This window comes from Rutilus rutilus (assembly GCF_951802725.1).
Source record: "Rutilus rutilus genome assembly, chromosome: 19".
NCBI lineage: Eukaryota > Metazoa > Chordata > Actinopteri > Cypriniformes > Leuciscidae > Rutilus > Rutilus rutilus.
In genome coordinates, this window is record NC_140232.1 from 25,528,070 (window position 1) to 25,553,787 (window position 25,718).

General features: G+C 38.9%; 2 protein-coding genes across 2 annotated transcripts; one reads left to right on the top strand and one right to left on the bottom strand.

Moving 5' to 3' along the window:
* Positions 1–1,447: 1,447 nt before the first annotated feature.
* Positions 1,448–9,953, top strand: tmem47 (transmembrane protein 47). The gene is made up of 3 exons (XM_084388930.1): positions 1,448–1,913; positions 7,867–8,007; positions 8,446–9,953. The coding sequence occupies exons 1-3, from the start codon at positions 1,688–1,690 to the stop codon at positions 8,622–8,624; spliced, it is 546 nt and encodes a 181-aa protein (XP_084245056.1). The 5' UTR covers positions 1,448–1,687; the 3' UTR covers positions 8,625–9,953.
* Positions 9,954–10,015: 62 nt separating this feature from the next.
* tab3 (TGF-beta activated kinase 1 (MAP3K7) binding protein 3) lies at positions 10,016–23,449 on the bottom strand. Its single transcript, XM_084388914.1, has 7 exons — positions 23,262–23,449; positions 20,607–20,775; positions 18,774–19,923; positions 14,104–14,264; positions 13,588–13,681; positions 13,359–13,430; positions 10,016–10,892 (listed from the first exon to the last, which is right to left on the bottom strand). The coding sequence occupies exons 2-7, from the start codon at positions 20,706–20,708 to the stop codon at positions 10,765–10,767; spliced, it is 1,707 nt and encodes a 568-aa protein (XP_084245040.1). The 5' UTR covers positions 20,709–20,775; positions 23,262–23,449; the 3' UTR covers positions 10,016–10,764.
* Positions 23,450–25,718: the final 2,269 nt, after the last annotated feature.

Below are 25,718 nucleotides of genomic sequence, written 5' to 3' on the forward strand. Positions count from 1 at the left end.
GAGGCTTGTCAGAAAAGAAAAGTGAATTACATATGCATGAATTGAGTGGGCCTACATTCTTATTTTTGTTGTGGTGAAACATTTTATTGCTTTTTAACTCATCGCGTGTTACTCTTCTCCATATTATTCTCTAAAAAAAACATTTGAATTACATTAAGTGTTGGCACGCAGCAGCTTTGTTGTAGCCTATATGGATAATTGTCATCAATTGTCAAAAATGTGTGAAAAAAAACCTGTACATCACAACTGTACAAATAAACAATAGTAATAGTAAAGAATAAAATGGAATATTAAATAACAGATCTAAAACCTATCAATTCAATTTTAAACAAATTAAATGTAAGAATTAATGTTAATTTAACAAGTTAAAATAAACAAAAGATACGTATAATTAGGCCAAATATGTTATAATGTGCAAAAGTTCAGTGATGGAGATACAAGATGTGTCCCAATTCAAAGGCAGCCTCCTTCGAGCGAGGGACTCGGACTTCAAAGGCCATGCAGGGCGGACTCACAGACGGTCGGACTGAGCGTTGTTTTAAATGGGACGGTCTAGCCTACAGAGGACTGCTCTTGTCGCCTAGCAACTGTGACGGCTGTCGTTGATGAGTAACAGTAACGTTGCGTACTGGACTTTTTTGAAAGTTATTCAGAAACTGTCTAAATATGTTCACCATGGTCCATTTCTGTATAGGCTATAAGAGTAGATACAATTTTGCAATGCTGTGTGTGTACAATAAGTGACTATGGCCTATACATGTTTGGTATTATTTTTTCTACCAACATTCTTCAAAATATTTTCTTTTGTGTTCAACCGATGGAAAAAAAATAATAACTCATACATGCTTGGAACAACGAGTAAATTATGACAAAATTTCTAGATATTTGGGTGAACTATCCCTTTAACCAGTTCGGAACGGACTGTTCGAAAGAATCGATTCGCTGAAAAATGTCAGACGTCCGGTCACTTCCTTCTCTCACCTTTCCCCCCTCATTTGCTCCTTTCTCCGATTCTCTCTCTTTATTTATTTTTTCGTGCTCTCACAAACACGCACAATGAGTAATGTGTCTTTTAAAAAAGATAATGAAACAACTTTCTCAACAATTAATTTAGAGCATATTAAAACACTGACTGCTGCAGGATTCTTTGCCACATAGACCTACTTGAGCGTTGGATTGCATGTGATGGATGCTATCCAAACGTTTTGTGGGAAAGGGAAAATATTTAGCCTACATATTTCATCAAAATATGTTCGCTAGCCTAGAGAAGCCACATTCAAAAAAAAAAAAAAAAAAAGTTTTTAGAATTGGTAAATAAAACAAAGATTATTGGCACATTTTACACATTATTATGGTACACATTTTACAAGAAAAGTGAATTGTTGACTCAAAAACTGCACGGGCCGTTTAATTTCGGTTTGTAAACGAATCGTTCAGACGAGGCACGGGCCAATCCTAGGCACTAGGACCCTGCAGGTGCAGCCGAGATTTTTCAATAATGTGCAGTGCAGTCGCGTTCACAGGAGCGCGAGGGCAGCTGTTACGGCGTCCCTCTCGCGCAACTGCTCCACAATCTTCAAAACACTGATCGCGAATACGGATCCAAAGACATTGTCTGGGATCATCGTTCCTGGGTTCTCCGCGACGCAGCGCAACATCACTCCTCATCGCCGCGGATCCAGCAGACATGGCCTCATCCGTGAGCGGAGCGGAGGAAGTGCGCGTGTCGGCGTTGACGCCCCTGAAGTTGGTGGGTCTGGTGTGTATTTTCCTCGCGCTGTGCCTGGATGTCGGGGCCGTGCTGAGTCCGGCGTGGGTCACCGCGGATGACCAGTACCACCTGTCCCTGTGGGAGTCTTGCTGGAAACCCGCTGCCTCCGCGACCTGGCGGTGCAGCAGCACGCTGGGGACCGGTGAGTGAGACCCGCTACTTTTGCAACTTTGCAATAAACATTGTTCTGACAGGATGAGCTGCAGATACATAATTTAAGATGCAGGAAAATAAAGGGGAAAAAAAGTGTTCAGTCTTTTTAACTTTAGTGAGCTCTGCATCATGGCCCTGGAGGCTCATATTTGATTTATGAGATAACAAAAGGGTCCCGTCGCTCCCTAGCGCATCATTATCACTCATTGTTCAGCTCACGCTAAACCAGCTCTTATAAAATACCGAGAAAACAGAAAAAGTATAGAAAATATATTTTTAAATCTCTTCTTAGTCAGGTTAAAACAGATATGCAAGTCGTTTTAATGTTTACTCCTTTAAATGCATTAATGGTACTTGTATCTATTTCAGCTTAGCCTATACGTATTTTTAAGAGCCCATACTGTAACACAAGTATCTATTCCAGTTGTTCCTCGTTACATTTTGTGTCTGAATTGCTTTTTTCTTACTTTATAGTAGCCTACCAGGAACAACTGCAATAAATACTAGTCAGAAATGAATAGTTGATTTCTAATAGTTGCTACTAGTATGCAATGAATAAGTATCAAATATAGATAGGAAGTTTAAAAAGATAGTCACTGTTTAATTATTTAGTAATTAAAAATAAGTCTTCGTTTAAAGGAAAACAACTTGAGGCTAGGGGAAACAACCTTGAATGCGTCCTGTTTTATCAAAAAAGACTCTCCAGCCGACAGCAAGCCAGGATTAATTCATTAGAGCAATGTTTGTGAAGAAGGCTTCATTAATTAATTGATATTGATCCTTAACATTTAATAGCACACTGCATTTTATTCACAGCTTGTTTGGTGGAAAGGCTTTTGGATGATGTGGGAATGTGTGATGGAATCGGTGGTCCAGCTGGGGTTTCATTCTGCTTTTGTTGTCTACAAAATGAGCCTTTGTTAATGTCTCCTCACCGGCCAAGGAGTGAGGTTAAGTTTGAGAGGAGAGCTCCCTAGAGGCCCTAATGTGGACAGATTAGTTACCAAGGAAACAAGTGCTGCATTCTAGAAATGTCATTTTGCACTGAAAAAGAAACTTCCCTTCTGGCATGCGTGAAGGTTTGTTAGCGAATAAACTGCAGTTTGGGGGCAGTATCCATTTCATATGTTCGTGTAGAGTTATTCACATTTTTTTCATAGTATAGTTTCGGAAAGCAAAAAGCAGTTAAGATTTAAGATGTTATTTTAGGTCTGCTTTGCAGTGACAACTTGTTTGGCTCTGGACCCTGTCCCGTCATTTTTAAAAAGCACAGTTTGACTCCATATAAAGTCATGAAGCGCCAGTCAAAATACCAAAGGAGCGGCCTGGGTGAATGGCTTTCCTCTGCAACGCATTATTGATTTTGGGCTTTCTGTAATCAGTCACTCCATTTCCTCTGTGTTTTCTCTGTGTCATGCACTGTGCATTAAACTAAATCTCATTAGCTGTGCAATTACCGGCGGACTCCGCAGTCTTCTATGAACCAGCATATTTGCTTCCTAACCTTTCATTGAGTCCAGCGCATCCTTTTTTAGTTTATCTCTGTCAATTTAACAACATAGATATGTTAACATAAACGAACTCCCTTTTACATGCACACATGCACCAGAAATCCGAGGTTGTGAAAGCTCTCGGGGAGAGATAATCGCAAACAACAGGAATGTGGCGAAAGTGTGTGAGAGTCTTTTTGTGCGGATGTTATGCTCGACTGGAGAAGAGGCAGCGGTTCGATGTAGAGTCTGTGGCTCGCACTATACACCAATATCTCTCCCTGTCTGCGAATGGCGAGGAATGTGGAGACTTTGTGTCTTATTGACGGAATTCAGTTTCTCATCTATGACATTGGACTTCTTTTTTTTTTTTACCCTCATCACGGTATCAGATTGAAAGAACTTGCCAAGGGGCACTTGGTTGCTGAAAACAGATTATAGTAATGAATGTTTTGATTTTTATCTCGTATCCTCATTTCCATCTGTAGTCCTGCAGGGGGTTTTGGATAAGCTCTATTCTGCCGGAGACCCCTCAGACGTAGACCTCAAGGTTACATAAAGTCGAAATCTTTTTCTCAGATGGGGGATAGACACTCTTGTTGATGATTCCCAGGCTTTTGGTGGCTATCCAGAGAGGTCGGAGGTCGAGCAGTTACAGTTTTGTTTTTATATGGAAGCGAAGGTCAGCAGCTCTGTTTTCATACATCTCTCTCCAACTTCCTGCGGTGACAGACATATTTATTACACATTATGCCAAATCATAAACCGTATTTGGTCAAATGGTTTGTTTATGAAACAATAGTACGGTGGAATGGAGCTGAAGTAGCCCAGAGCAGCTCTCAGCCATCTCTGAAAATCATGATTTAGTGCTAGAAATGATTATTTTCCAGCAGAGAAAATTATAGATCATTTCCCCAAGCTGATGAAAATGTGTCTATTTACAGATATCACTGTGTAATAACAAAACCCTGTGACAGGATCCAGTGCTTTTATGGTTTCATTTAAACAGCCATTGAGGTCTTATGAAATGTTGCCTTTCTCAGGTTCCGTAATTGAGTCATTTATCACATGATAACTAAACAAAAACATCATCATAGTCTTTGTTTGAATGTGTATGTGTGTGTGTGTGTGTGTGTGTGTGTATGTAGGCTATGTATATACACTCACCTAAAGGATTATTAGGAACACCTGTTCAATTTCTCATTAATGCAATTATCTAATCAACCAATCACATGGCAGTTGCTTCAATGCATTTAGGGGTGTGGTCCTGGTCAAGACAATCTCCTGAACTCCAAACTGAATGTCAGAATGGGAAAGAAAGGTGATTTAAGCCATTTTTAGCGTGGCATGGTTGTTGGTGCCAGACGGGCCGGTCTGAGTATTTCACAATCTGCTCAGTTACTGGGATTTTCACGCACAACCATTTCTAGGGTTTACAAAGAATGGTGTGAAAAGAAAAACATCCAGTATGCGGCAGTCCTATGGGCGAAAATGCCTTGTTGATGCTAGAGGTCAGAGGAGAATGGGCCGACTGATTCAAGCTGATAGAAGAGCAACTTTGACTGAAATAACCACTCGTTACAACCGAGGTATGCAGCAAAGCATTTGTGAAGCCACAACACGCACAACCTTGAGGCGGATGGGCTACAACAGCAGAAGACCCCACCGGGTACCACTCATCTCCACTACAAATAGGAAAAAGAGGCTACAATTTGCACGAGCTCACCAAAATTGGACAGTTGAAGACTGGAAAAATGTTGCCTGGTCTGATGAGTCTCTATTTCTGTTGAGACATTCAGATGGTAGAGTCAGAATTTGGCGTAAACAGAATGAGAACATGGATCCATCATGCCTTGTTACCACTGTGCAGGCTGGTGGTGGTGGTGTAATGGTGTGGGGGATGTTTTCTTGGCACACTTTAGGCCCCTTAGTGCCAATTGGGCATCGTTTAAATGCCACGGCCTACCTGAGCATTGTTTCTGACCACGTCCATCCCTTTATGACCACCATTTACCCATCCTCTGATGGCTACTTCCAGCAGGATAATGCACCATGTCACAAAGCTCGAATCATTTAAAAAATTGGTTTCTTGAACATGACAATGAGTTCACTGTACTAAAATGGCCCCCACAGTCACCAGATCTCAACCCAATAGAACATCTTTGGGATGTGGTGGAACGGGAGCTTCGTGCCCTGGATGTACATCCCACAAATCTCCATCAACTGCAAGATGCTATCCTATCAATATGGGCCAACATTTCTAAAGAATGCTTTCAGCACCTTGTTGAATCAATGCCACGTAGAATTAAGGCAGTTCTGAAGGCGAAAGGGGGTCAAACACAGTATTAGTATATGGTGTTCCTAATAATCCTTTAGGTGAGTGTATATATAGTATATAATTTCAGCAATTTCTCTAACTTCTCAAAACAATTCTTCACAAACGTATTTGTAAACATAATACATAAATAATCATAATGCATGGCAGAGTCAGAATGCAATAGTGTGCTGTTGTTGGCCTCTTTATAAAGTAAAATAAGACATTGGTCAGGTTTTAGAGGAATTTCAAACCTAAAACATCATACGTTTTACATAGTTAATGAGTAATGGTTGCTGTAATGTTCTTGTGTAACTGTGCAAACACTCTGTGACAATGATTTTATTTATGATGCATAGTGTTCCAATAGATTGTTTGCTTGCACTTGAATAATAGAAAATGAATTAATTTTTTTTAGATGTAAGGTAGCACTGATAAAACATACTTCTTGTTCTTTTTTGTTGTTTAACAGTTATTTTCTCCATTCCCCATATTGAAAAGCTAAATAAAAATCAACAAAGCATGCTGTAAAAAAAAAAAAAAAAAAGTTTTAAGTGAGCCTTTCTGTAAGTTACATTGATATGCTAGTTGCTGACTTTATGAGTCAATGAACCATTCATTCACCCGATTTGTTCAAAAACATTCATGATTGAAAACAAATATCTTTGAGCGAATCAGTGAATCGCCCACTCAATCAATTTGTCTACTGATTCATTCATAATTCAAAACAACTGACTGCCTTTATGAATGAGTCATTGAATTATTCACTCAGCCAACTCAGTCCTAAACACTGCTGCATTCGAAATTGCATAGTTCCCTACTATAGTAGGCGAAAAACAGTATGTGACAAAAGAAGCATGTCCGAATTCACAGTACTCATAAAAGAGTAGGCAAAGAGTACCCAGATGACCTACTTCTTCCAGTGAGATTCTGAAGTGCGTATGCGATGAACAAGTGACTGTCCTTACAAGCGAGTCTTAGAATCATTTGCTTAACTGATTCATACAAAAACACTGAATCATTCAGTGTTGCTTGAGAGTGTGGCTTTGTTTGGATCTATTTTAGTTGACGGAGCAAAAATTAAAAGTAATTGTCAATAATGTCTCTAAAATGTAAGTTACTTAGTACTAACTCATTTGAAAAAAAATTCATATTGAGTTATAAATAATTGAATGACTGTTTGAAGAAGAAAAAAACTCCCTCAGCCCACGTAACTAAAGAAACTTTGCAAGTCACTCCTCAGAGATTGTCTACTTATAATGCGTTTCCCTTTTGCGTAACTAATGAGATTCCTCAGGAGTTGTCCTAAAGTGCATGTGAGATTCCACACATTTACTCTCATGGCGTCAGATATGGAAGCAGGCATACTGTTTCAGGCACCTCCTCTCTGACTCTTTCTCCTTGCCCCCTCCTCACTCCTGCGTTCCATGGAGGATTCAGCGCTATTTCTGGGCCCTACTCTAGCTGAGTGCTTGAATGAAAAGCAGAAACAAGATGGGCTGAAGGAGAGAGAAAAGGAGGGAGGAATACATTACGTGATGCCCCATTTAGCCCACCAGAATTGTCGATAAGCTCTCTGCTGCCCGCAGAGGTTCATTCTTTCAGTTACGCAAACCCAAGATGCAAGTGTTCCAAGTGAGCCATTCTGTAGGCATGTGTGTATTGACTTTTCAGCATGTTTAGAGGCTCTGTAAAAAGAACCGTTCAAGGGGCCATTCACACAAAACACATTTTTTTCTATGTAAACATGCGCTAGATGGATGTCTTATGTCATTTCTTTTTTTTCTCGACCTTGTCATTCCAAACTAATTCAGAGAAATTCTGAAGACTATGTTAGTCACCGTTTCCCATGCAATTACAGTGTGAAGACAGAAAATGTAAAGCTTCAAAAAGGACACCATAAAAGTGGTTGATATTTTAAGTCTTCTGATGCCATTCATTATCTTTCTTTGAGAAACAGACCAATTTTTTTTTTTATTAAACTTGAAGGTTTCTTTAGCGTTTAAATGACGTGTATATCCCATGATAATTTACTTTCATTGGATATAATGTTTATATAATATGAATATAATGCATGCAATGTAATGCGATATGAAACTGATCTACTATTTGTGTTTTTATGTATTGATTTAATGCAGACTGGCAGATTGCCACATTGGCTTTGTTGTTGGGTGGAGCTTTCCTTATCCTCCTTTCCTTCCTGGTGGCTCTGGTGTCCGTCTGCATTCGCTCCAGGAGACGCTTCTACCGACCGGTCGCAGTTATGCTCTTTGCTGCAGGTGAAATGGCACACACACACTTATGTTTAAGACATTAACAAGTTGGCTTCCCATTTCTGTTCTCCACGCACATTAAATTAGGGTTCATGTAAGACGCAATTGCTGCGGCTAATGGACCAGGAAACAGCAGAATGCATTATTTGCATCCAAACTGTTTTTTTTCCCAAGCCACAACACACAGCTGCCTCAGTAATCAGTCGTTCTCGATATGAACGCATCACAGGGAAAAGATGTAAGGTATATCTAAAACAGACATTTTCACTTCTCTTTTAAGAAGATTTTTACATGGCTTTGAAGTTGGCTCTTGCTCACTTTGTAGAGGAACTTATCAAGGAATAAAGCCCATTGAGGATTTAGAAGACTTTTAATGTTCTTAACCTACTTTTGTCTCTTTGATGATTGCGAATTTCATTGCCTGCGCTTCTCTGTTTCTCACAGTGGTCCTACAGGCCTGCTGTCTGGTGCTGTATCCCATCAAATTCATCGAGACCATCAGTTTGAGAATATACCACGAGTTTAACTGGGGCTACGGTCTGGCCTGGGGAGCCACCATCTTCTCCTTCGGAGGAGCCATTCTCTACTGCCTGAACCCTAAGAACTACGAAGATTACTACTAAACATGCTACGACACCCACAATGCACTTCTATGTCCTCTTCACTGTTGTGATAGCAGCTCATGCACTGAACGCTTGTTCGGAACCTGCTCTTGTCGCAAACACACAGACCCTCAAAATGCAGGGCAATGCCGAGCTGTTAGATACGTACATGCATTCTTTTTTTCCTCCGATTACTCCATCATTCAATTAAACCTCTTCATCAAACTCTCATTCTTTTCCCGCCTGTCTTCTCCCTCTCTCTCCTCGTGCTATTCTAACACTTCTGATCGTCACATGAGCATCAGACATTCCTGTCAACCTATGTTCACAGGAATACTGCCAGTCTGTGATGTAATCTGTGGAGAAACCTCCATCTGTGGTGGGATCTGAAACAAGCCTTCAAATCTGACAGAATTAAACTACGCATTCATTTTGAGACTTGAAAGATAGACGGTTTAAAGGCAAAATAAACTGCTTGGAATGCATCCAAGAACATAAAATTGAGAAATCGTGCAATTTGGAAAAAAAGAAAGATATTAGTACAGTAAAGTACTAATCAGCCAAACTGAAGTTATCAGTATAATATAGGTATACTGTATATAATATAATATCAGTATAGTATAATACTGTATAAACTAGTATTAAAGTATAATACAAGTATAAACTGGTCATAAAGTCCTTACACTTTGTGCAGTCACTTTCAAAATAGGCAAATTTATGGTATTCAAAAGCAAGTTTTACATGGATTATTTGAACCCATTGCAAAATCTGCATGGGGAAATCTTTTGCCTCAAGCAAAATTCCTGATTGCATCCTAAATGACTTTATTTCAAACATGAAAATGACTTTAAAATGTGAAAATTTACCAAACAATTCTAAACGTGACCACACCTTTATCCATAGATGAAATGCTAACCAAGACTTATGTCATTTTAAGCACAGATCATGTACATAGCACATGAATTATCATCAAGTGGTTACTTTGTGCACATCTGAAAACATATTTCCACATATCTCACCCTCAGTTTATAAGGGATTTGGTAGAAGATACTTTGCATTGTAGAAAACCTAGGTCTTGTGGTGTAACTAAGCCTTGCAAATAGACTAGTTTTTGACTGGTATCTGAAGAGTGGTTATTAGTCATCTTTTGCATAAGTATCCATACAGGTAGTTAAGGGTTATTTCTTAGCACTGTCAGTCTGTTGTGCACATGTTGATGTTTGAATGAGGGGGGCATGTATCATTTGAGTGCGTGTTTGAGTGATTGCATGCTTTCTTTTGGGATTTTTCAGTCCAGAATGCAGTTGTGACATACTGTACTAATTTATATACTAACCGAATAAACGGATGAAAAGAAAAATGTGGTTATGTTCATGGTTTTACAGCCGAGATATCTCGACATCAGCATATAGTAACATAGAATCAGATCCTTTATTAAGTACAGCAACTGGAGGCATTTGCACAAGAAATCAACATCTTAAACACAGAATACAGTGTGGCATAATATGCATAAAAGTACCAGGTATAGGTTCATATGCAGGTCTTGTAGTGTTCTTCATTCACGAGAAGAGCTCATAGTGAGCACATACAGTGTAAAGTCTACATTAAAATTATTCAGCCCCTGTTTATCTCAATTCATTGAATGTTTTGTGAGAGAAGCCCTGTGCACAGGATTGTTTGGGCTTTTTCGTGTAAACTCAGCAGTCTTATTCTGCTTGGAATGGTAGCTTGGTAAACCACACCTCTGCAACATGTGAGCTCCGCCCTCTCTTAAACCACACCTTCTCGGTCCACTCCAGTGCGAATCAATCGATCAATCAATCAATCAATCAATCAATCAATCAATCCCTTTTGCTTGTCTCTGTTATGTCAAGTCACCCTACTTCCTCTTTTAAAGCAACGTTCAGTAGAAAAAAAGTAAATACAAGTGCAGGAAGCTCCTCAAGAGGTAACAGGGTGGGTCTGATTGGATAATATTTCACTAGAGTAGTTGTCTCTTCTTCTGTGGGGTACGGCTCAGTTATTGCTGGGTGAAGCTGAGGGCACAAGGGACAGAAATCGTCAAATGATAGGCGGGACTTGAACGCTGCATGACGGAACAGAAGATTAGCAGTAAGAGTGAGGTTCATGGCCTGTCGTGAAGGGTCGCGGTAAAGCCGGCTCAAGTGTTGCGCGGCATCTCGCACTGTTCGCAGCGGTGCAACGCTGGGTGGTTAAGAAAAGTGCAGCTTTCACAGTTCCACTGAGCGCCCTCAAAATCCTCGTCCCTCTGCACGACCGGAGGCTTGACTAATCAGAGGAGACAAAACATTATGAAACAGCATACAAGCACTTATTTATTGCTGCTGTGAGCTAAATTTAAGGACTTGAGAAAGCATTCTAGCATTCTGCCACACCCACTGACAATTTGGGCCACTGGCCCCGCATAGCAACAAAAGAGTGATGAAAATAGAACGAGGGTGCAAGAAACACTATATCATAACAAGCAATCTAATAGCCTCCACTCCACTGGTGTAGTCAGAGGTCAGGACAAATCCGACAGGATATTCAGAGAGCAAAGGGCTAATTTTAGCTCAAGGGAGGTTAGTCTACAAATTCCATGAGATATTTTAGTGAAAAACCTACCTAGGATATTAGGGATGTGCCCGAAGCCGAATACTATGTTCGGAAAGTAAATGACGCGTTCTACAGAGCCCCTGAAGAAGGGTTCCTCAAATGCATCCCTGGAGGGCCACTGTCCTGCAGAGTTTAGCTAAAACCATGATTGAACTCACTTACCTGCAATTTTCTAGTAACTGCAGACCTTGACTAGATTGCTCATTTGATTAGGGTTGGAACTAAACTCTGCAGGGCAGTGGCCCTCCAGGACTGGATTTGAGGAACCCTGCCCTAAAGGTGACATGGTGATGGAGAAAAAAATTAGATTGGAGGAAAAAATATATTTCAATGCTTTTGCGATATGCGGGGTATTGAAAACACTTTTGAATTTGCTATCACGTGTACTCTGTATAGGGAGCAGCGGTACAGACCACACATTTTACAAGAAAAGATATGTCAATGATGCTCAGGATCTCTTGTGCACCAAATCATCCAACATCGTCCTATCAGTCATCTCTCCTTACCATCTTCACGTGATAAGTGAAATATGATGTACTGTAATGTAACCAACAACCAAAGCAACCCTAACCATGTCCCTTTAGGGAGCCCGTAGAGTCAATTCTCGTGCCTTTCTGAATTCAGATTTAGGCTTCGGGCACAACTCTACAGGATCTTTTCTAGCATAGCAAAATTATTTGTTAATGGATAAGGTAATAAAGGTATAGTTCATCCAAAAAATGAAAATTACCCCACGATTTACTCAAGCCATCCTAGGTGTATATGACTTTCTTCTTTCAGACGAATACAATCGGAGTTATATTAAAACATATCTTTGCTCTTCCAAGCTTTATAATGGCAGTGGATGGAAAAAAAAGTGCATCCGTCCATCATAAAAGTGCTCCACACAGATCTGGGGGGTTAATAAAGGCGATGCGTTTAAGAAAAATATTCATATTTAAAACTTTATAAACTAAAATAACTAGCTTCCGACAGGCAGCCGTGACGAAAGAATGACCTCTGACCCGACGCATGACGTATTGACGAACGCGGAAGCGCAAAGGATAGAGCAAAACAAAACACACAAATTAGAATTTCGATATAAGAGAAGAGCTTGAGTTTGTTGCCCAGCCCTATTAGTTTGAACCGCGAGAGGCGTCGAAGCTTACGCTACTCCTTCATGCTACGTCATACATTGCGTAAGGGGTTACTCTTTTGACATAAGTCGACTTGCGTCCAGCCGTCTGCCGGAAGCTAGTTATTTTAGTTGATAAAGTTTTAAATATCTAACAAAAACCCATCGCTTTGCTTCAGAAGGCCTTTATTAACCCCCTGGAGTGGTATGGATTACTTTTATGACGGATGAATGCACTTTTTGACAAAATCAGGACTGCCATTCACTACCATTATAAAGCTTGGAAGAGTAATTTTTTTTTTATAGAACTCCGATTGTGTTTGTCTGAAAGAAGATAGTCATATACACCTAGGATGGCTTGAGGGGGAGTAAATCATGGGATAATTTTCATTTTTGGGTGTACTATCCCTTTAAGTACTAACAATGATCACAATTTAAAGTATCAATTAATCTGGGTTAATATACTATTTTAACTCATTAAGACTAAGGTGCATCCACTCCTCGTTGGAATTATCTTAACTATGAGATTCCGACTTATAAAAAGAGATTTTTGGAGAGCTTCGACTCATACCAAGTGACCACTGCAACATCATATAAAAACGTTCAAAATGGCAGCTACTTTAGCAGTAAATTGTAGTTTTGCAGTTATTTCATAATACCTGTGTTTAATAGTTTCTTTACTTGTCTTTATGCAAGAAAATGAAAGACATACAAAAGTTTTATGTAGCTACCGTGTCCTGCTAAATACACTAAGTTATTAAATTACATGATTTCATTTTCTCATTAATAGTGTCATCGTAGAAACACATAATTCTGAGTCTGAAGATATAAACATTTCAGAGTAACGTTAGAAGATTCGCTTTAAAAGTATTTTTCACTGCATGCTCTTGATACCAAATGCATTAACTAATATTAGCTAACTGAACCTTATTGTAAAGAATAACCACAAAATGAAATAATGAAATGTTAAAAGATGCAACATCAAAAAAATAAATAAACTGATGCAGAATTGATTGAATTCCCACCTCTTGGAGGTACAACAGGGCCAGGTTGAATATTATCATAAAAGTTGTTCTGGGTTCTCACGTCAAACTTGCCTAAAAAAAAAAAAAAGGAAAAAAAAAGAGAGATATGGATGAAGCAAATGGTTATCAGCACAATTTGAAGTTGAGTGCAATCACATGAAATAATGCAGTGCGAGTGTTCATTTCACATTGAATGTCATAAAGATGACTACATTCATGCTATTTTTACCTCTGGACTGCAGCAGGTCTGTCTCCTTCAAGGTGCAATCAATGTCAATCTGAAGCTGTCTGTTTTGTGACCGAATTTTGGTCATATCCTCGGGCTAGCAAACGCACACACAAAGTACATGAATTTTTCATATTAACCACACACATAAAAGCAATTTATCGTTGTCACACACTTTACTGAAGCCTGTTAAACTCCAAAGAACGAGATGACGCTTGTACTGGATGGGTACATTATGTACAGCAGTTTAACCTATGAGAAAAAATTCATTCAGTCGGCGAAGCATGCAGAATGAGCTAGAACTGAATGAGCAGATGTGATTCATTTCCACCTCATCGTATTTCCACGTTCTGCATGTAGATTCTAGGTATGTATGCTTTTATGCAAGGCTCATTTGGAGAATTTGATGAGGATTCATTCATCCTTTATTAGCGATGTAAAACAAGTGGGTGTGTTCGTTCAGCACCTCTTGAAAAAGATGCAGTCACATGCTCTAAAAGCCTGTTTTTTGTCTCTTACCCGAGGGATCAGGCTAGTGCTGTTCACCCGTCTGAAGCGTCTCTGCAGGGCGTCAAATTCCATTTCATTTACTTCCGCCTTCAACTGATCCAGTTTCTGCCGCTCCAGCTTGAGCTCTTTCATCAGACGCTCCATCCGAGCACGCTGGTGCAAAAGCAGCGCTAAGGAGACATACAGCATTAGACACAAGGCTACAAGACTGAACAACACTTCCCCACATACACATGATAAACAGATGCAAAAACAGCTTATTCTGGACAGAAACTGACCACTTTTACAGGAAAGAGCCCCCAATGACTCAAGAACTTTCAGAGATTTGATGTAACAAACCTTACAATCCCTCTAATATCCAGTAGTTAGTTCTTCCTTTAGAAACTATATATACTTTATTATAATTTTTTATAAAATTACTACTATATATATATATATATATATACACATATACATATATATATATATATATACACATATATCAGTTTTAACATTACTTTGTTTCTTAGAATAGTTAAAGGGGTCATGAACTGAATTTTTCTTTAAATGTAATGTTCTATGAGGTCCACTTATGATGTTATCAAGATTATTATAAAAAAATTTTTATATATATTCTTATTTAGATTCTATTTTCTATCCTGTTTTTGACCCTCTCTTTCAAACACTATGTTTTGATAGTTGTGCCGCATTCAAGACTCCGAAGTAAACGCCCACTGTTATGATTGGGCAATTGTTCGAAAATATCTCATAACCTTTGCCAACAATGTGAAACATTTGTGTGTATTACACATGCTTTATGAGTCACATGCTACACATGAGTCTTGGTTGTGGCAAGTAAAATACTTGAAGTTACCACAGATATAATTGACAAATGATCAATTATTTTTTATGGTGTTTTGTGTTAACGAAATTATGACGAACTGAATGTACCATTGTTTGTCGTTCTTACACCCATTCATCGTTCATCCTTTGATAAAGTGAAAACGTATGCATTGTCATTTGCAGTGTCGTGTTTTAAAGGGCACCTATTATGCAAAATTCACTTTTACATGGTGTTTGAACATGAATGTGTGTTGGCAGTGTGTGTACACAACCACCCTATAATGATAAAAATCCACCAAGTGCTTTTTTTTAAATCCCCATAAATCATAAGCACCGTCTCAGAACGAGCTGTTCTCAGATTCGGGGAAATGTGACGTCACTTTGCACAGGCCCCTCCCACAACTGTTGATTGACACTGCAGTTTGAGCATAGACCCGCCCTGAGTGAGCTGGACACAGTTCGCCATTGTTTCCACGCTGGAGCAACTGTAGACAAGAATGTCTCCTAAGCGATTGAGGTGTTTTGTTGTTGGATGTAAGAATGAACTTCGTTCATTTACATGAAGCAGTCTTCATTTACTCTGGTTGTTACTCGAGGATGGATCTGTACTGTTCGTGATTCAGCTTACAGTCTCCGGAGCGACAGGCCTAACGTTACTGATCACGGCAAAAATGAAAGTGAGAGCGCGCACTTTATGACAGCTCATCCAGTCGTAGATATACAGTTTACCAGTTGATTAAGTACCCACTGAAAAGGTGTGTATATATTTGTTTACTGTTAGTTCTAACGAGTGTTTTGTGTATTTCTTTGTGTATGTTCCATGATAATGAAAGGGAGAGAGAGAGAATTTATGGATAAGACTTTAATGCGCACTTATATACTGTGTTTATTCGGCTCTTACAGTGATTTTCTGGAGTAAAACTAAGGCTTCATCTTTTGTGTGAGGTACAAGAAACTTAATTGAACTCATCAGTATATTTTGGTCATCATTCGGACGGGGTCTGCTACAGCAGGCTTGTTTTAATAGTGGATAAAAGCAGATGACAAATAACCGTAATTAAACTAAACTATTCCTGTTCTATCTCCATACAGCATATATTCTCTGGCTCTGTGGGCATTATTGTCCGACTCCGAGTCGAAATGAACACCACTACTGAGAGTTTCTGTTTTGATATTATCAGATGAGATTGTCCTGAGCTCGTGAGGCTCCGCCCCCTGGGCCGTGCAGCAGCAGTTAATTTGCATTTAAAGGGATACACACTAAAACGGCACGTTTTTCTGAGCCCCAAAAAATGACAATTGAAACATGCTGTGAAAAAATATCTGTTGGGTATTTTGAGCTAAAACTTAACATACACACTCTGGGGACATCAGAGACTTATTTTACATCTTGTGAAAAGGGGCATAATAGGTGCCCTTTAAATAAAATGAAACCTGTTGTAATGTCTTCCAGATGACAAAACAGAAGATGTCGCTCACTGAAGCTTTAATTCAGGATTACAGCGAATGGCTTTGACCAAAACAATAACAAAAGCAACTTACTCTATGTGCCATCTTCCATATCAGATAATCCAACGCATTAACCCCATAAATGCCAAAGCAAAGGAAAGAACAGCAAATCACAACTATTACAGTTTGATTGCGGCGCTACAGTATAAATACTTAGTACATATCAAATGATCTGTAACAGACAAAGCAATAGTGACACATGGTAAAAACATTGTTACTCACACAGTGTGTTGCGACATTGCAGTTGGATATAGTCGTCACTGCATCATCTTTTATTTTCAGTCTCTCTGAAAAGCCTGTGCCGAATGGTGTCTTGTTTAAAAACGAATCCGAGGTAAAATGAAGCAAACAAACGAACAGTGTCTTACTGACGTGGTCTGAAACTTCGTTAAAAATAAAATGCATCCATGCTTTCTTATTGTTAGGACCACAAGGAAGGCAATGCCAAGATGTATGTTGTCACCAAGTACAACATGTTGGAACAACATTCCAATCAACCAATCAGATTTGAGGGAAGTTTACAGTTTATATCAAGTTTAAGCCTACAACCAGGTGTAGGTGCTTCTACATCAGTGTTATTCACCTATTACCTCCCTCTTATTTTAGGGATAAGTTAAGGGTAGGGATAGGACTACATTTTCAGGCAGGAATGTTGTTCCAGGAACAAAATGTTGATCCAGGATCGTGACCATGCAAAGACTGTTTTTCCACAACTTCCACGGCAAAATTTAATCCTCAGAGGCTTCTCTATCATTTTTTTGCTGGAGTGAGTAATCCTGTTTTTGTGTCTCTCTCGTATTAACTACTACATGACATATGCAAATCGGTGGGGCTAAAGAGGCAATGATGTAGGCGTTGATTTTCTTCTCTGTCGTCGCACTATGACGTAATATGACAAAATCCGAAACGAGTAATTTTGCCATCCTGGATTCTAAAAATCTGTTTTTGTACTAAAGAGGAAGATTTGAGTTCTGAAACTTACAGGATATTTTTAATAGTTCAATGACCTCATTTGTCAAAAGATCAAGGAAAATTTGATTTCTCAATTCATGACCCCTTTAAAATGTGTTCCTTGACTCCTTGAAAGAGCCAGCCATAAATACGCCACCCTAAATAAAGGAAAAAAATAATTTATTACATTTATTTTATATTTATATTCACATATATACACACACATATACATGCACTACCATTTAAAAGTTTGGGGATAGTAAGACTTTGAAATGTTTTTGAAAGAAGTCTCTTATGCTCACCAAGGCTGCATTTGATTGATTAAAAATACAAAAAACAGTAGAAGTAGTATACTTTTTTAATGCCATGTCAGTATCTGAGGCTCTCTCTTAATGGCAAAAACAGAGTTTCAAAAATACAATAGAAATAAAAACCAAACAAAACAGCTGTTAGTATTATACAAGATGTTTTACATTAACATTGGATAAAATTTCTAAAACCTTTTCTAGTAAAATCTCACTAAACAAGTCCTTAAGTGAGCTTATTACATAAAAATGTTGTCTTAAAAGTGGGACAGTCCAATAAAATATTTTAAATGGCAAGACGGGTCTTGCCTTTGAGCAAAAATGCATGAGTAAATCTTGTATGACCATGTGACATCTAGTGAATGTGAACACCACTTGATAAGGAGATTAAAAGTCTGCTGGGGATTTTGGGATGGAATTCATGCAATTTGTTGTTTGTATACGTTTCCCATTCTTCTTACCACTTGTTAAATACATAAGCCTAATGATTGACAGTATGGTCTGAAGGAGGAATTCCACATTTTACGAAAGAACAGTAATATTATGAAATATTTTCTGTTTTAATATTTTTTAATTCAATTAAATTCAAATTTATTTGTATAGCGCTTTTCACGATACAAATTGTCTCAAAGCAGCTTTACAGAAAGTACATTTCAGAAATGTACATAGAAAAATACAGTTAGTTAATCATGTATTCATTTAGGGCATAACATATCGCCAGCGTTGAGTCGTCTCTTCACAGGCGTCGAGTCGTCGAGTTAAAGTGTAATATATTCCTGTGAATTCCAGTGTTAGATGATCCTTCAGAAATATTTTGATATTCTGATTTGGTGCTCAAGAAACATTCCTTATTATAAATGTTGAAAACAGTAGTTCTGCTTAATATATTTGAGGATACTGTGGGAGTTTTTTTCAGAATTCTTTGAACAGAAAGTTCAAAAGAACAGCATTTATTTGAAATGGAAACTTTTGTAAGATTATAAATGTCTTTACTGTCACTTTTTATCAATTGAATGCATCCTTGCTGAATAAAAGTATTACTTTTCTTCAACATTTGTATTTTTAAAAACGTAATAATATTTATATCCATACCTTGAGTATATGCATAGTCATCCGAACCGGAGCTTGATCGTCTAGGCATGCGGTTGATCTGGCTGGAGATGTTCCCTGGCAGCGCAGAAATGGGCAGGATCGGAGGAGGGGCTCCATGGCGCTCGCCCTGGTCCACTATGTTGAGGAGGGATTCGGTCTCAACTGGTGGAGAGCTTGATGAACGCTGTACTTGTCCAGGAGACACTTTGATCTTGATGAAGGCAGAGGTGGCAGGCTGAGGAGAGGATGCGGGCCGGGGCCTTGCCACACCCTGGTGGACATACATTCCTTGATGAATAGAGGCTCCGGTCATATTGATGGCCCGGGATGGGGAGCTCGGGGAAGGGCTGTTGGCCATATAGAGCGTTCCCTGTGGAGCATGTACAGGGGAATTGCTCCGTGGTCGTTGTCCCTCCAGTGTGATCTCTATCTGGTTCTTCATAGGGCCTTTGGAGGATATAAAAGGCCTGTGGGAAACAGGTGCCGACTGCTGGTAGGACAGCCCAGGGAGGGTGGGGGGACTTATGGGAAGAAACACCTGGGGCGGCTGCTGCACCTGATGTTGGGGAGAGCTGTATGGAGACTGGTACGTCGGAGTAGCATAAGGAGACTGCTGGTATATGGAAGTCCCGGATGTGGACCAGGGAGTAGGCTGAGGACTTTGAGAAGGTGAGGGACGCATGTACACGGTGTTCCCACTGTTACAATAGACACCAGGGGGGATTTGCAGTGCTTGTGGGGCAGAGGGGATGTTCTGGGAGAGGGTAACCGTTATGGGAGTCATGTAACGTGGGACGGGGTGGTATGTGGGAGACATGCCCTGGATGCTGGGCGGAGGGGTGGGGATGCGTCCTTGATCGTTAATGTAGAAGGGGTTGAAGACGGGTGATGGCGCCATGGTGGCGGGTGCAGAGAGGGGCTCAGGGAAACCACTTCGAGGATGCTCGATGTGCCCGTCGCTGGAACTGTGGACCAAAGCTCGGCCGCCTGCATTGTTTTTAGGTCCCTCGGGAGCAGGGTAACCCACGCTAATACGCAGCATGTGGTTCCGGTTTAAGTGCAAATCGTCTGTACTGTGGTACTCCTCATACAGGTATCTATTACTCTCCTGAGCCAGCAGATGGCAGCAGAGGTCCAGGTTATTGTTGTTCTGAAGAGGAAATGGAAGACAGTGAGGTAAGCGTTCTTGCACCTGACACCACTTTGACAGCCAGAATGACACAGCAACAATTATCACTAATAAATCTTTATGCTCATTGCACATCATTAGCTTTAGGTGTACATACATTACCATTTTTTTTTTTTTATTCAGCAAGGACACATTAAATTAAAACAACAGTACAGACATTTATAACGGTACAAAAGATTATATTTTCTTATATTTTCTATCGGTTTTGAATATTTTCAAATAAATGCTGTTATAAAGGTATCACAGTTTCCTCAAAAATATTAACCAGTGCAATTGATTTCAAAAATGATAAGAAAATGTTTCTTGAGCACCAAAAAAAAAAAAAAAAAGGACAACTTTAAAGGCGATTTTCTCAATGTTTCGATTATTTTGCACCCGTATCTGTATCTCGGCCAAATATTGTCCTATCCTAACAAACCATACATCAATGTAAAGCATATTCATTCAGCTTTCAGATGATGTATAAATCTCAATTCCAAAAAATGTACCCATGTGACTGGTTTTGTGGTCCAGGGTCACATATTATTATTTCATTCAAATGGGTTTCTGGGTCAAAATGACTCAAAATCCAAGAGCAGGCCATATATACATTCTAACCCCCCCCCCATTTCCATTCCGTTTATATTGTGGCAGCCGGTTCTCACCTGAAGAAGGCACTGAGACACTACCTTCTCTGGAATCTCTGGGAAGCGCTGCTTGAGGTCCTGCAGTATGTGATAGTCCAACTGAGGCCCTCCCTGCGCCATCCTGAGCCCAAAGAGAGAGTCACTGAGTCCGCAGCCAGGAGCGCAGCACCTGCTCTCCTCTCATCCCCTGACAACACATGAACAACAACACAGATTGAGTTTGACCACTCACAAGCACAGCCAACAAACTACCTTGGGGTGTTTGAAACAAAGAGAAACCATTACTCACTTTCATAGCATTGGGAAAAAAATGCATTATACATTCTGCCTAACTTCTCTTTTCATGTTCCACTGAATAAAGTAAGTCCTACAGGTTTTGGAACAATGTGTGAGTAAATGATCATTTTTTATTTTAGGGTGAACTATCCCACACTATAAAGCCTATTGTATCATATTTGATATAATTCTAAGGCCTCTAAATGACCAAAACTGCTGGAAGAAAAAGAAAAAGTTGTATACAATCTTCTACATTAGGGGTGCCAATTTACGTAAATTCCCATAATCGACTGTAGTAAAAAATTAACAATCGATTAATTGTTAACCTTAGCTTCTTAAATCCAAAGCTGGGGGCGCCACCAAGTTATCATGTTGACAACCACTTGCTTAATCAACAGAAACAGGTGTCATTTTTAAGCTTAGAAGCTTGACTTTACAGTGAATATAGGGAATATGGCAATCACTTAAAGCAATAGTTCACCCAAAAATGAAAATGAAAAATTCTGTAACCATTTACTCACCCTCAAGTTGTTCCAAACCTGTATGAATTTCTTTCTTCTGCTGAACACAAAAGAAGATATTTTAAAGAATATGGGTAATCAAACAGTTGATGGACCCCACTGACTTACTATACTATGGAAATCAATGGGGTCCATCAACTGCTCCATTAATCCATTAATAGATTGTCAAAATCGATGTGTTCAAATTTAAGTCCAAATATGATTCACCAGACTTTAAGAATTTTTTTTCACATCTCACTGTTTTCCACCATAATTAAAACTACAGAGCTTTGTTTATAAGCTAAGCATTTAAATATCATCTTACTAAAACATTAGGAAATATAGAGTGACAACTGATATGTACATATGCATTTAATGTAGATAAATAAGAATCAATGATTTACATAACAAGCAATCAGAATTTCATATTACTTCTTGGCCATCTAAATAATATCTGTACCAAATGACATATTTTTTCTCACTTTGGGCCTCTGAAGAATTTTTTTTCCACCTCCTCTAGTGTAAAACCCATTAGCTCTATTATATATCATACTATACGAGCTATAAGCCAAAAATGACAAAACAAGAAAACATGTAAGCAATATTAAAGGTTCAATAAACTGTTCTATTTAGACCTGTTAAGGTAGCTTGTGCACCAGACGACGGCCTCAGACGGCTGCCGCAGTGTAAACATGTCGCTCAACAGGACAAGAACAGAGCTTTAATACCGACACGTTAAAACTCCTATTTATCAGAACAAAAGACGCTTATTTGGTACATCGCAGGTGAATCAGACGTAAATTCAAAGCTAAAAGGCTTATGAAGCTACTCTTGTGTGTCGCGGCGTATTAGAATGGCTTGTTTTGAGTTTAGCGACCTCACCAACGACAACGACCTGAAATCTGAGACATGAACAGAGGTTCACATACACAACCCTCTTCCGCTCGACCTCATACAACCACACACAAACACACGCATATGACAGGTGTTGCTAACTGCCATAGGCATAATTGCAGCACTGTTAACACCTTATTAAACTGAACACAAGCTCATTTAAATGAGGTGCAAATCTGAAATTAGTCCCAAATAGAAACACTAAGTACATAAACAATATATTTGAATGCAATAGCAGTTAAGTCACCAGTAAAAATAAAACAGAACACCAACATTTAAGATTAGATTAAAGACAACAACTTCATGAAGAACTGAAACCGACAAGAGAACTCATGAACATCATAACACGAACCAAGCACAGGTTGATTTCAGCACTGCCTCCTGCTAGCTGGCCTGTCTAAGCGTCCATTAAAGCACAATCTGTCACCAAAAGTAACTATTATTACAGTCAACCAGTGACAGTTCTGCAGGATACCCGTGTCTGTTGCCTCTTGATCGCGGTGAAATTACGACAAGCCACCGCCAAATCCGTTTAAGTGCTACAACTCAACGCTATTTTTGCATGACGACAAAGATAGAAAGCTTCAATTAATGGGATAAACTCAGTCTCGTTATAAAAACAAAAGTTTCCGCATTACTCTTCAACATATGCATATCACGATTTACATTATCTTTTCGCTTGCACGTACTTATCACCGGGATGAGAAAGGGAAACGGGAAAAAAAAAACTGTGGTTGTTCATTAACCGTTAGCTTTAGCATAGCCGCTAGCCGTCCGGTATTTAGCCACAGGGAGAAAAAACGGAAACGCAGCGCGCGCCGCTCCCGCGTGCTTATCTGACTGACGTTTAATTAATCCTGCGCGCTATACCTGCCAAAAGCTTGCTGACATCGTAAAAAACCCAAGCAGGAATTTATACGAACACTTGCTGTCAGTTTCGGTGCAGTACAAACGACGGCTGGCTGCTCGCCGTTCTGATAACAGTATATGTGCGACAACATACCGTGCGCCGGAGCCTTACGGCCATTGACCATCCAAACAAGGCCTTTCACATGGGGTGTGTCACAGGACTGCAGAAGTGATAGGAAATGACAACGATTCACCGGGTTTCTACAAGGAACTAGGTGGTTAGCACAGTCGCAATAAAATTGTCGTCTTCACTTACGCCTATTTCTCTTCCTCTGTCGTTCCGGTTGGAGGTTTCTCGTGTAACGATATATGGCACATCCATGCCCTCTGTCGGGCTGGGGGAAGAGAAAAGAGAAGCTTTACTTTGCCATAACACAGTACAAAAGTAGCTATCTCAAGTTCTTTCATTACTGTGTCTGTGAAGATGAGCCTGTGGAAACTTACAACATTATTGTGTAGCTAGCTACTCTTTAACCATGCAAAGCCCGACAAATGAAATAGTCAGACAATATATATATATATATATGTTTTAATGGAACAGTTTATTCAACCTTTAGACAAAATATTTGTAAAAATAAAAAAAATATTGCATATGTGTTTTTGTTGAGCAGCCTATTATATTTTATAGGCCTTAGCCTACATCAGGATTTTTGAGGAGGTAAAAACCCTCAATTTTATTCAGAGGCCCAACCTGAGCAAAAATATGCAGTTTGGTGATATTTATACGGCCAAAAGGTAGGATAAAATTCTCAGTGAGATCTTTAGTAGATTATTTACATATAATGCATATAAATATCGCTTGTCACTTTGTCTCCCAAAAATATTTCCTATACATGATAGTTATTTGAATGTTTTATGATCAAAGCGTTGTATTTTTTTATTTCGGGGGGAAAACATATAATGCAATGCAACACAATGATGACTGAGAGATACAAATGAACGTTCCTCAAAAGCCTGCAGTTTCATTTGATACTCGCAGTTTAAAATGTTTTGTGTTTTTTTTAAATGATGTGAGGATAATCAAGTAAAAATGAGTTCCTTCAGTCCAGATAAATGTTCATTTTAAAATATTGCTAACAATATAAAAGTTATTCTTACGTTTACTTTATAAAAATCAGTAAAGATATTTATATTTACTATGTTAAATTTGTTTAACATTGATACCAGTTTGATAATAAAGATCAACCCAAAGCTTGAAAGCTTGAGATGAATTTCCTAGAGTTCACCAGATGAGGGAGTCATTTACTGCAGCTCAGCTAAAAATATGATTTAGTGTCATAATAATAAACAGAGCTAAACCTTCCCTCTGGATAGACCCAAGGCAACTAATTTATGCACCGATTGCTATTTAACTGATATAAATAGTCCTGCATATGACATTCTAAAAATTACACTGAAAAACAAACAGTTTAAAGTAAGGTCCCATTAGTTAACGATAATAGTTATTATTAGATATTATTTGATCTTAATAATTTATTAGTTAATGTAGAAATTAACATTAACTTAGATTCATATTTAATATTAATGTTAACAAATGGAACCTTATTGCAAAGTGTTACCATGCAAAATCACTGAAAAATTAATCTTTGACCAAAATCAAATCAAAAGAGGACATGAAGACCTCTTTTCCACAAGCCAAGACTAATTGTATGTAATGCTAACAAGCTTAGGGGCCAAGATCAGGAAAAAAAAGTTACTGAGATCCAGACCAAGTCCATATTTATGAGGTCTTGAGAGCACATTCAAGACTCCAGCTATTGCCACTGTATAAATACACAGTGGAATAACTACATGTCATATTTCTATTTGGGATCTCTGACACAGATCAGGATTTTAGATCATAGCAAAGTTATTTGAGATTGATAAGTCAACATTTTCTCTGAGCTCCTGGGCAGCCAGCCAGTTCTCACTTGTCACAAGCCTTAATTTAGCTTGCCTCTGGTAGCCTACCTGATAGTGGAGACGTCAGCTCTGTAAGATATACAGAGGAAATACAGGAAATGGATATGTTAATTTTCCTTGAAAAAAATACAGTACTTGAATCCTTTAACAACAATAATTTATTCATTTTGATCTACAGCTAAAAACGAAAAAATATTATAATCAGTATAAGATGACTTTTTCAGGGCATTTAAAGTGTCTCGGTGTCTTTTGAATAACACAAATCACTGTGATAAATTAGCAAAGGTATTAACTATAGACCTGTTGTGCTATCAGGGCCTGAAGCATGCTTGAGTGAATTGTTAAGTTGCAACTGTGAAAGAAATACAAGTGCTACCATTTCTCTTTCAAACCAACTGTATACTTTCCATCCTGCCCAGTGTCCTGCTGTGATCTGCACCTGTTCCTGTAGTAGAGTAAATGCCCAGCTAGGCCAACAGCTGACTTGTTGAGAGAGGGAGCGAGGCAGACAAGAAAACAGACAAAGAGAAGAAGAAATACATTTAAATTACATTTCACATCATTATTATTTATTTTTTTCGTGATGGCCAACCAGTAAACCTGACATTAGTCTGTGGGTGTTTCTCTTTACATAATCCATTAAGTCAAG